Source organism: Bos javanicus, chromosome 17 (assembly GCF_032452875.1).
Source record: "Bos javanicus breed banteng chromosome 17, ARS-OSU_banteng_1.0, whole genome shotgun sequence".
Lineage (NCBI taxonomy): Eukaryota > Metazoa > Chordata > Mammalia > Artiodactyla > Bovidae > Bos > Bos javanicus.
The window spans coordinates 61947232-61959957 of record NC_083884.1 but is presented as its reverse complement, the minus strand read 5'-3'; the positions used below and the strand labels follow the sequence as shown (position 1 = coordinate 61959957).

At 45.9% G+C, this 12726-nt stretch overlaps 1 protein-coding gene across 1 annotated transcript in view; it reads left to right on the top strand.

Annotated features, from left to right (window-relative positions):
- Positions 1-9255, top strand: part of LOC133228423 (2'-5'-oligoadenylate synthase 3-like) — a 28340-nt gene extending 19085 nt beyond the window's left edge. Inside the window, 4 exon segments of the mRNA XM_061383852.1 lie at positions 1702-1886; positions 4277-4509; positions 5308-5481; positions 5483-9255. Of these exon segments, the coding sequence (XP_061239836.1) occupies positions 1702-1886; positions 4277-4509; positions 5308-5481; positions 5483-5507 (617 nt within the window). The 3' untranslated portion in view covers positions 5508-9255.
- The last annotated feature ends 3471 nt before the right edge of the window (positions 9256-12726 follow it).

Sequence of the window (12726 nt, the reverse complement as noted above, 5' to 3'; positions counted from 1 at the left end):
TAAACAACAAATTGGTGCATTTGGGGGGATCAAGATATTTGTATAGAACACCTGCCATGGAGAAGGCAATGGCACCCCACTCCAGTACTCTTGCCTGGAAAATCCCATGGATGGAGGAGCCTGGTAGGCTGCAGTCCATGGGGTCGCTACGAGTCGGACGCGGCTGAGCGACTTCACTTTCACTTTTCGCTTTCACGCAATGGAGAAGGAAATGGCAACCCACTCCAGTGTTCTTGCCTGGAGAATCCCAGGGATGGGGGAGCCTGGTGGGCTGCTGTCTATGGGGTCACACAGAGTCGGACACGACTGATGCAACTTAGCAGCAGCAGCAGGAGTATTTATACCAGAGAAATCTGCAATTGCTAAAAGGCAGGATTACTTCCAGAGAGCTGCTTTCCCAGAATATTACTGTGTATTTTGAACCTCCCTCTCTACTGTTTGACTTAAAGTTTGAGAAGAGAAATTGACTTCTGTATTCAACACTCAAAAGACCAAGTCCTGAGATATTTTTATCTAATAAATATCAAATGAAACACTAAAAAAAAAAAAAAAAAAAAAAAAACACCTGCCAGGCTTACTAGTTTGACTTTTGGCAAACTGTGTGATCTCTTTCTAAAAACTAGGTCTAGGCTGAACTCAATATGTTAATTTCATTTTCTATGCAAAAATGAGGCAACCATTCAAACTTACACTGAGGGTTGGAATTTTGAGATAATGTGCAGGAACATTGGGATAGGAAGCAATATATTTTTTGAGGCTCAATTTCTACTGTGTACCTTAGATGCAGGGCTTCCTTGGTGGCTCAGTGGTTAAGAATCCACCTGCCAAGCAGGAGATGCAGGTTCGATTCCTGGGTCAGGAAGATTCCCTAGAGAAGGAAATGGCAACCCACTCCAGTATTCCTGCCTGGGAAATCCCATGGACAGAGGAGCCTGGCAGACTACAGCCCATAGGGTCGCAGTGGGTCGGACAGGCTTTAGCGACTGAGCAGGAGCACAGACTTGGAGGCACACGGCATATTCTGTGGCCTAAATGAGACAGACAGAGAACCTCTCTCCTGGAGCCGGACCATATGAAAACCAGGAATGAGATGATAACTTCCTGCGACACAAATTAAATAGGATGACCCAAAAGAGAGCAATGGGGAATCAGAGGACTTTGGAGACAGGGTGACAAGGGAGGTGACCTCTGACCTGAGACCTGAGGGATGAGAAGAGGCCAAGCACTCAAAGATTTGGGGGTTCCAGCGGAGGACACAGCAGGTGCAAAGACAGGAATGAACGTGGCATATTTGAAGAAGTGAAGCAACCAGGGGAGTCAGTGGCAAAGGGATTGAGGCAGGAGGTAAGATGAAGGAGGAGACAGGTCTCACCATCCTCGTGGGCCACTGTGAGGACTTGGGATTTTATCCAGAGGTCCTGGGAAGCAAGAAGTGGAAGGATCAGGTTTAAAGGGCTCTGTGTGGGCTGTGGAGGATCCAGGGAGGAGGGTGCCGCCACCTCTGCTGAGTCCAGGTGAGAGACGATGGGTGATGGCGGTAGAGGCGGGAGAAGGGAGGACCGGGGATGGACCTCAGGCCCCCTGGCTCTGGGCCTGCTGACCTCCCCACTGCCCCCCACCGCCAGTGAGTCTGTGTCCCCAGGGTGACAGAAAGAAACTCAGAAAAGAGCTGACATTTAAACTTGAATTCATTCCCAACAGGTCAGTTGACCAAAGGTTACAGACCTGACCCTCAAATCTATGTCAAGCTCATCCAAGAGTGCGAGAACCAGAGGAGAGAGGGCGAGTTCTCCCCCTGCTTCACGGAGCTGCAGCGAGACTTCCTGAAGGAGCGTCCGGCCAAGCTGAAGAGCCTCATCCGCCTGGTGAAGCACTGGTACCAACTGGTATGGCCGGTCCCATCTGGGCAGAGAGCTGAGGAGGAGGAGGAGGGGAAGGGAGAGAGTGAGGACGAGAGAGGAGGGAGGGAGGCGTGGAGGGAGGGAAGGAGCAGGGAGAGGTGTGGGGAGGAGAAGAGAGAGGAGAGGGAGGAGGGGAGGAATCAGAAAGGATGCGGGAGGCAGGAGGGAGCCGGATGGAGACGAATGGAGAGGAGGGAAAGGGAGCCTGGAGGGAGACGATGAGAAGAAGAACATGGAGGAGTAGACATTGGTCAGAAGGGGAAAAAACAGGGGGCAGAAGGGTAGGGTCTGGGACATTGCCAGTGGACTTGGGTGTCTTACCCTTCCTGGTTCTCCCATATCAGCAAATGAATGCTCCATCCTTTCAGTTGCTCCGGACCAAACCATGGGTCTTTCTTATCTTTTTCATACCCACACACACACACACACACACCACCAATCTACGAACGGCTTGGTCCTGTATTAAATATCATCATCAACTCCCCGCTCACCCCTACTCCCAGGCTGCTCTCTCCTCTTCATTGGTCCACCAAGAAGGAAGCTCTACTTCAGCCTCAGGGCCTTTGCATGAGCTTATTTGTTTGTTTATTGTCTGTCTTCCCTCTGGGAATGTACATAAAAGAAGGCATTTGTATAATTTATTTGTGTGTATTGTATAAATATATAATATGATACTGCATGTTTTATTCACTGCTGTTGCCCTAGAACCTAGAACAGTGCCTGGAATATAATAGCTTCTCAGTAAGTAAGTATTCAATGAACTAATGAGTGCTCCCCCCCACTCCCCTTTGCTCACTTCCTAGCTGTCTGAATCTGGGCAAATGAATTAACCTCTTGTCCTTCCCATTTTCTCCCTTGAAGAGTGGCATGGCGCAGCAACACTAAATCATATACCGTGAGGCCATGCAAACAGACTGCTTCAGGTAGTATGCATATTTGAAGAGTATTAACCCCTCAAATCCATGAGCATGGTACCTCTTTCCATTATTTTTGTCATCTTCAGTTGCTCTCCTCAAAGTCAGTTATAGGTCTTTCAAGTGGTTGAATTTATTCCTAGTTTTTAAAATCTTTTAAATGTAATTGCAAGTGGGATGGCTTTTAAATTTCTCTAATGAGGTGGATGAAACTGGAGCCTATTATACAGAATGAAGTAAGCCAGAAAGAAAAACACCAATACACTATACTAACACATATATATGGAATTTAGAAAGATGGTAATGATAACCCTATATGTGAGACAGCAAAAGAGACACAGATGTCTAGAACAGTCTTCTGGACTCTGTGGGAGAGGGCGAGGGTGGGATGATTTGGGAGAATGGCATTGAAACATGTAAATTATCACATGTGAAACGAATTGCCAGTCCAGGTTCGATGCATGAGACAGGGTGCCCGGGGCTGGTGCACTGGGATGACCCAGAGGGATGATGGGGAGGGAGGTGGGAGGGGGATTCAGGATGGGGAGGACATGTACACCCATGGCGGATGCATATCAATTCATGGCAAAACCAATACAATATTGTAGAGTAAATAAATAAATAAAACTGAGATTAGATTAAAAAATGAATAAATGAATTTCTCATTGTGATAGTTTGTTACTCATATATAGAAATACAGCATATTTCTATGTATTATTACTGTATCCTGCACTCTTCCTAAATTCAGTTTTTATTTCTAATAGCTTTTTGGAGGTGCCTCGCATTTTCTATGTATAGTGCCATGTCATCTGCAAATAGCAATAGGTTTAAACTTCCTTTTTAATTTGCATGGATATTGTTTCTTTTTCTCGCCTGATTGCCATGGATGGACTTCCAATACTATGTTGAATAAGTGTGAGGAGAGTGGGCATATGTGTCTTGTTCTTGATTTTAAAGAAAAAGCTTTCAGCCTTCACCACTGAGTGTGATGTCAGCTGTGGGTTGGTCATATGTGGCCTTTATTGAGTTATGTTCTCTCCATACCCACCTTGTTAAGAGTTTGTATGACAGTGATTGTTGAATTTTCTCAATTTTTTTCTGTATGTGGGAAATAATCATGTTTTTATCCTTTATTTTGTTAATAGAAATGTATCTCTTTGATTGATTTGTGGATTCTGACATCCTCGCGTCACTGGACTATATCCAACTTGATCATGCTGTGTGACCTAGTAATACGTTGGCGAATTTGCTTTGCTAATATCTTGTAGAGGATTTTCCCGTCTATCACCAGGCCTGCTCTTTTCTTTTTTGTGCTGCATTTTTCTGCTTTTGGTGTAAAATGAGTTTGGAATCATCTCCTTATCCTCACTTTTTTGAAATAGTTTGAGAAGGATAGGCATCAACTCTTCTCCACGCAAAAGCTGAACAAACTCATGTTTCTAATTTGTTCCCTCTTCTCAGTGTAAGATGAAGCATAAGAATAACCTGCCCCCACAGTATGCCCTGGAGCTGCTGACCGTCTATGCCTGGGAACAAGGAAGCGCAAAACCAGAATTCAGCACAGCTCAGGGATTTCGGACTGTTTTGGAGTTAATCCTGAAGTATCAGGACCTCTGCATCTACTGGAAAAAGTATTATGACACTGAAAACTCTATTATTAGACAATACCTGAAGAAACAGCTTGCAAAACCCAGGTATTCTATCCTCACATGGCTTAGATCCCCACATAAATGCAACTCTGATTACAGCTGTGGCACCTTGGACACGTAGGAAGAGGGAGGTTTCCAGTTATTGATCATCATCTATTCTCAGTCACTGTGCAGGGCACTTTACTCCTACCATCTGATTGAAATAATAACCTGCAACCCTGTGAGGCAGGCACTGTGCTAACCACAGATCGCTGAGGTATGGAAAAAGAAGAGCTTGTGCAAACTTTACAGAGAGTGAGTGAAAGAGCTAAAATTTGACTCAAATACCAATAGCTATAGCAGTAATAAAAATTGCTTCCGGGAAGCAAGAGCTTGCTGTAAGACAAAAACACTCTGATAGAATAGGGGAATGGTGGTTATTAAACCTGTCATGTATAGACCCCTCATTATGTATCAGTTACTGTTGGGAGCATGTCATGTGCTTCTCTAGATCCTCATACAACATCCTTTGAGGCAGGGATTTTCAAATCTGCCCATTTCACAGATGAGGATACTGAAGACTAGAGATTCAGGTGACCTGCCCAAAGAGATACCACTACTAAAGAGCAGAGGTGAGATTGAAACCAGGTCTCTCCAGGCCCAAATGCAAGCCTCCTTCACCTCATGTTCAATGCTCACTGTAGGGCAAGGCACCCAGGTCACAACCCAGGGAGAGGTGTCCATGGGCCCTCCAGCTGCCCCCAGAAACAGTCTACCCAGGCTGGTATTTTGTCCTGCCGGGAGCTCTGAACACCCCAGACACAGCCCATGTACTCACCTGTCCTCTCTGACTGTTGTTTCCAGGCCTGTGATTCTGGACCCGGCTGACCCGACTGGAAATGTGGCTGGTAGAGAGCCACAGAGGTGGCACTGGCTGGCACACGAGGTTAGATACTGGCTGAGCTATTCATGCTGTAGGAACTTGAATGGGATGCCAGTGAGCACCTGGAACGTGCCGGTGAGAACTCCTGATTTCATGTGACCTGATACTAATGGCATGTTGAGATAACAACTTCTAGAAATGCTACTTAAATCAAATGGAGTTTCATCTCGGTCTTTGTATTCTTTCATTGTGGTTACTAGAATATGTCGAATTATACCTGTGTCTGCCCCAGAATGAATCACTGGGTTAGACAGCAGGCTTACCAACTTACACTGTCACCCTGCCTTGGTACCAAAACCAACGTGTCGTTGACAAAAGTCCATTCCAGAAAAACTCCCATAAGGATGCACAAAAGATCAAGATGTTCTTACCACCTGAGTCACTGGTCACCTAAGTGGTTGGAAGACAGTCTTTGGCTTCTCCATATTGCTGTTCCTCCTTTGAGGCCTCCAGCATCCCCGTGAGATGGGTTTTACTCTGATTCTCATTGTAATACATTGAGACATGGCCACTCACTCAGAGTCCCCTGATGAGTGAGAGACGAGAGTGTGAAGTTGAACCCTGGTCCTTCTTGCTATGAAGCTCTTGCTCTTTGTTGCTGCTCTCAGTGTGTCTTCATACACTGAATTTTTCTGTTTCCCATCTGGGGACCATGACAAGGGATATAGCAGAGCCTCAGTGGAGGGAACATACTCGGCTGAGGGTCCCAGCTACTGCCCTCTGTGATCCATCTCCACGTTGACACCAAGCCACGCTGCCTACCTGCAGCTCCCAGACAATGACCATGGGTGCCAGAGACACTCAGGCAGCCCCATTCCTGAGAGGCAGGGGAAGCTCCGACATGGGACACTGGCAAAAGGACTCTCCACGACCTTGCTGGACATTGTCTTGACTGCAGAGCCAACTGTCCTTCCTTCTTGCCTTCACCCAGAGTCAGATTAGATCAGGGTTGTCAGCTTTCGCAGCTTCCATAAGATCCCTGATCATTGTCTCTCACCTGGGTGTTTCCCCAAAGAACAATCTCCCACATTTAATGTCACATTGGCATCTGCTCCTTAGAGTGACCCAGACCCACACAAGCACCTCTGCCACCACCCTCAAGGTAGGTGTGGGCTCTTCAGCAAATCCTAGCTGTGATGATGACCCGAGGTACCATCCTGGTCATCCTCAGCCATCACCTCTTCTCTTGTCACTGCCTACGAGGTGGCTCCTAGATGAAGCCACCGTCTCACCCTCTCCCCACCCCATCTCAACGCTCATTCCTGCTCCTTGGCCGGGGCTTCTGTGTTTATCCTTTGTATATTTGTGTTCTCAGAGGCTTTGACATCTGGGCCCTGCTGATCCTGGAGAGACTGCCCTCCTGGGGTTGGCTGTTTCCTAGACACAGCCAGCAGCTCACCTGTTGGCCTTTCCCACGCAAACCTGTCGAGCCTTTCCTCTCTGCTCCACTGCCCAGACTCAGAGCCAGTCTGAGCCACAACCCACCCTGCCCCACTCATGCTGGGACCAGGTACCAGATGACTCAGGAAACCCCTTCCTCTCCACAGCCCTCTTACATTATTCATACTTGCCATCCAAGGACTGCTTTCCCTGCCTCGCCTGCCTTTCCCAGAGAAATGATCATCAAGGTCTTGGCCTTGTTTTCCTCTAACTCGGTCTGCCTCACGGAAGACCCTGGGGGTTCCCGTGTGGCCTGGACACAGGATGACAGGCTGTGTCTCCTGTTTCTAGGGACCTGGGAGGACCATACTTGGTCACTGATTTAAACATGAGAGTGAGAAATATTTTTGTTTTTTAAAAAAGAGGAAGAAGTCCAAAGTATCTCCAAAATTTGGGACCTTTTCTTTTCTGTCTCAATTTCCATGTCTATGTCGAGTCTTTCTGAAAATGGGATTTTACCCCAGATGGGGTTTTGGTACCACGGTGTTATCTTTAGCACAGGTATCTCTTCATGCGGACAGGACACTGGAATCACATGTAATTACCATGTGGGTGGTCCACTTGTATTGTTTTCCGAGAGTGTTTCAGAATTGTACATAAAGATACAGTCACTAGTAGATGAACTGAACTGGTAAACAGTTGCTCAGTTGAAGAGCCACATGGATCCTCTGGTGGGGCTATTGTTAATTCTTGAGGAACTCTCCTACTGTTTCCACAGTGATGGCACCAAATTGCATTCTTAGCAAGAGTGGTCAAGAGTTCCAGGCCCTCCACATGCTCACCAACACGAGTGTCCTTTAGCACATGTAACAGCTATGCTAACAGGTCAAAGCGATGTCTTATGATTTTGATTTCCATTTCCCAGTTGATTCATAATATTGAGTATGGGAATTCCCTGAGGGTCCAGTGGTGGGGACTGGGCGCTCTCACTGTTGGGGTCAGGGTTCAATCCCTGGTTGGGCAACCAAGATCAGGCAAGCTACACAGTGTGGCCAAAATAATAATAACGATGAGCATCTTTTCATATACCTGCTGGCCATTTGTAAAGCTTCTTTAGAGAAATAAAAATTCAATCTGTAGCCCATTATACAGTTAGGATTTTTGTCCTTTAGCCATTGAGTTGTCCAAAGCCCTCATTATTTTGCTAATTAACCCCTTGTGAGATTTGTGCTTTGCAATCATTTCCTCCCTTTCCCTTACCTTTGCTCCCTTTCATTCATACATCTGTTTCCATTTTTAATTTTGGAGTGTAGTTCATTCGCATTGCGTGTTGCTTTGAATGCACAGCAAAGTGATTCAGCTACACATGTATCTATTCTTTTCCATCAGTTACCTTCTGACTTCACTGGGTTTGTTTTTGTGTTTTTTTTTTTTAATTTGCTGGGCAGAAGCTTTTTAGTTGGATTAGTTCCCCTTTGTCTATTTTTGCTTTATTGTCAGTGCTTTGCTTACACAGTCAACTACTCTTGGGCAAGGTTGTCAAGAATATACAATGAGGAAAGGATGGTCTCTTCAATAAATCAAGCTGGGAACATTGGATATCCACATGCAAAAGGATAAAACCACACCTTTTCTTCCAGCACAAACATCAACTCAGAACATATAAAGACCTGAACACAGGAGCTGAAACTGTAAAACTCCTAGAAGAAAACACAGGGGGAAAACTTCATGACATAGATTTGGCAATGACTTTATGAACGTCCTATCAAAACACAGACAGACGGGTGTGAGCTGGGGGTCCCCCACTAGTTCGTCTATGTGGGTGCCAAATATTCCAGCAGCTCTTGCTGAAGGGACCGTCCTTCCCACTGTTCTGCAGAAGCACCTCAGACATATGTCCCGAGTCCTCTGTGTGTGAGCCTGTGTTGTTCCATCGGTCAGGTTTTGTGTCCTTGACTTAATACTACCTTGACTAATTATGATATCCTGATATTCTCAGTGTCTTGTAGAAAACTGTGTTCTCTCCAAACGAATGTTTTCTCTTGGCTTTTTCTATGATAATATTATACTCAGTTTGTGAATTTTCACCCAAAATACAGGGAGGCATTTGATTAGAATTCCATAAATTACTTGAGGGAAAATGACATCCATGTAATATTGACAATTCCAGTCCACAAACTTGGAACTTCTTTCCATTAATTTTCTTCTTTAATTACTCTGTAACTACATTTTATAGTTTTTCCCTGCATTGTTAGTACATATATTTTGTCATATTATTCCTAGATATCCATTTTTATACTATTGTACTTTCTTTAATTTCCTTTGTAATGTTGGTTTCATGAAGACCTCAATGTTTTCAGTGGCTATGTGGATTATAGTATGATGAGTGAGCTTTATACTTTTCTTAATTTTGTGGTTTTGTTGTATTTTTCTGTAAATCTATATTGCTTGTATGGCCACAAGAAACAATAAAGCATTTTCTTTCAAAAGTTTTTTGGATAAGTGTTTGTCAGCTGAACTCTGATGATTTGGTCCAAGCTGGTAGACGCAGGTGACACAAAGCTCAAGGGTGGTGCACTTCAGAACTGCTGGTTCAACCACAAATTCATGAGACTCAGCAACAGAGAAGAGAGCGTGTAAGGGATGATGGACATACTCGTATGAAATCTGAAACACCCAAGTCATAAATGCCTCATTGCCCAGAGCTGAGTCCTCATTCTGGGCCACTTCCTGCCGAGGAAACAAAACTGGGAAGAACTGAGATTAAAGCAGGAGATATGAGGGTGGAGTTCTCTGAGCCTCCCTGGAGGCTCAGCATCTTGTCGGGGGCCCCAGCCCTACCAGGGGTGCAGTCTGCTGTACTACCTGCCTTCCGGGCTCCCAGCTCCATGGGAGCTGTCCTGTCTCAGGGCTTCTTTCTCTCTCTCTCATGTTTCTGAGCAGAAGTCTCCCACAGTTCGAGAGCCTTACCAAAATGAGGTGTCTCTAAAAAGTGGAGCAGAGATCATCGTATATCTCCTGGGGCAGTCGTGCCTAAACCAAGCAGGCAACAGGAAACGGCAAATTGGCTCAATTTGGGGGCAAAACCCCACCAGGCTTATTTGTTTGAATCATGGCAAAGTGTGTGAACTTAATTTTTCTAACAATGGGGCAGCATAGATCTGTCCTCTGCAGTTAGAGATCTGAGACGTGGTGCATCTTTATTTATTTATTTATTTTTAGAGGTGTACTTTTCTGTGATCTGCTACATGGGAAGTGCTCAATAGTATCTGCCATTAAGGCTCTAATTACCGTCACTGTCCTACTCACAGGAAAGAGTGTTTATTACCAACCTCTCCAACCTGGTAGGCCCTCCCTCCCATGCCCTGGCCCACAGTGTTTCTGATAATAGACAGCAATGCTTCCCTTGGGAACCTGGCTGAGAATCAGACCAGTGTGGATGTGGCTACAGACTTTCTTCAAGTAAAAAAGTCTTCACAAAAGAATATGCATATCAGCGATGAGTCTGGGTTTTCACGTGCAAAGTCTCTTCAGTTGTGTCCAACTCTGTGTGACCCCGTGGACTGTAGCCCGCCAGGCTCCTCTGTCCATGGGGATTTTCCAGGCAAGAATACTGGAGTGGGTTGCCATGCCCTCCTCCGGGGGATCTTCCCAACCCAGGGATCAAACCTGCGTCTCTTGCGTCTCCTGCACCGGCAGGCAAATTCTTTATCACTAGTGCCACCTGGGAAGCCCTGGTCTTTCACAACTTGGTGTAATGTCTCATACAGTGCCACAGAGAACATTAGCTCCTGGGCTCCTCTACTTTACTCCCTTAAATCCCAGCCACACGCAAATTGCTTTCTTCACCAGCTCCCCCAGCACCCTGTCTACCCAACCCTCCAGAAAAAGGAGGATTACAGTGGCCACCAGTGAAAGAGCTGCCCTGGTGACCATTGGGAAAAGGGGAACAGGAGACCTAATGATCTTAAATTAGCCAATTTAAGATCAAAGGTGGTGCCGAAAAGTGAAAGTGAAAGGTAGCCGCTCAGTCGTGTCTGACTCTTTGTGAGCCCAGGGACTGTAGCCCACCAGGCTCCTTTGTCCATTTGGATTCTCCAGGAAACAATACTGGAGTGGGTTGCCATTCCCTTCTCCAGGGTATCTTCCCAACCCAGGGATCAAACCTGAGTGTCGTGCATTGCAGGCAGATTCTTCACTGTCTGAGCCACCAGGGAAGTCCTAAAGGTGGTGCTAGTGGTAAAGAACTCGCCTGCCAGCACAGCAGACACAGGACACATGGGTGCGATCCCTGGGTTAGAAAGCTCCCCTGGAGGAGGGCGTGGCAACCCACTCCAGTATTCTTGCCTGGAGAATCCCATGGACAGAGGAGCCTGGCGGGCTACAGTCCATAGGGTTGCAAAGATTCCAGCACAACTGAAGCGAAGCAAGCAGGCCAAAGAATTTTAAAGTCAGAATCGCCCTTTAATTTTGCTCAGCTTTCATCTCTCCTTTTGTGTTTCTCCTTTCAGATTATCCTCTGAGTAGTTCCATGAGTGAGAGAGAAAAGTTTTTCTGAGAAATGGAATATTGCCTGCCCTATTAGTAAACAAGGATGGCACAGTCAACAGGGATGGTGAGCTGGTGAGCCCTGAGGGAACTCGGGAAGGAATACTAGCTGCCATCTAGCAGCCACTCGCTGCTGTGGGCCCTGAGGAAGGAAAGATCGGAACGTGAAAACAGAACCCCGGCCCCAGAGAGCCGAGATGCTTTAGAAAGGAACGACTACGCTGAGCCCAGACTCTTAGATACACGGAAAGTGCTAAATTCCTTAGCTTAGACTATCTGGTTTTCTTTCATTTACATAAAAAAAGCTTTTAATGTCCAGACTACCTGACCTATGTTGAGAAACTTCCATACAACCTGGCTCCTCCCCTCGCCACCCTTGAAGCAGTTCTCTCGGGGTCCCTTGAGAGGCTGTCTCCCCGGCCTCAAGTCCTAAAAATTCCCACCAAATAAAACATAACCCTCAACTTTTATGTTATGAATACTTTTTAATCGGCCGCCCTCTTTACAGATTGGGGCACTGAGGCATGCCAGGTTACATTCGTGTTCACACTGCGCAGTTAGGGACAGTTTGCAATTTTTCTGCCATCCTAAAAGTGCCTTAGGAAATGTTAGGTAGTTAGAATAGGAAACAGGAGTCCAGAATGGCAGTGGCTAAAAGACAAGGAAGGGAAAAGCCCGCAAAAATAGAACAAAGGAAGGCGCGAGGACTGGAGTGAAGACCTCAGGTGGGACAGACAGCACTCCTGGCTAGCCCAGTTTACACAGGGCAGGCCCAGGGGGAGGAAAAGACATAAAAAGAGGAGCCAAAGGGCTGGGCTCGCTCTTCTCTTCATGTCTTTTGGGTTGGCATGCCCTCACGCCTCGAGGATGTATTTTCCTTTTATTTTCTAAATAAAACTGAGCTGTAACTCAGAGCCGTAACACTGATCTGTCCGAGAGCTATAACACGGTCTGTCTGAGAGCTGTGGCACGCCAAGGGCTTTAACGTCCATCGCTTCAAATTTTTGTTGTGATGAGACAGAACCAAGGAGATTATACTCCCCTGACAGGAAATAACGTCTATTAAGCAAAAAGTGAAATGTATGGAGTTAGGCCATTAAAAGAGAGAAAGAGAAATTATATGTGTATGTATGTGTGCATTAACCTAGAAAAATATCTCACAAGACTACACCAAAGTAGTTACACTTCTAGTCAGGATCAGGATGGAATTTATGCTTCCAGATTTTTTGACTGTTTCTGTTTGCAACATTCATGTACTGCTGCAAGGACCATAGGAGGCTATAGAACAATGTTGTCTGCAACAAAAAAGAGAGGAAAAAGAAACCAAAAATCTGTTTCTACTTGTGATTACTCTTGGGTGCAATGCCAACCTGGGTTAAAAATACCTTTTCAGAGTACATTCTGAAGAAAGA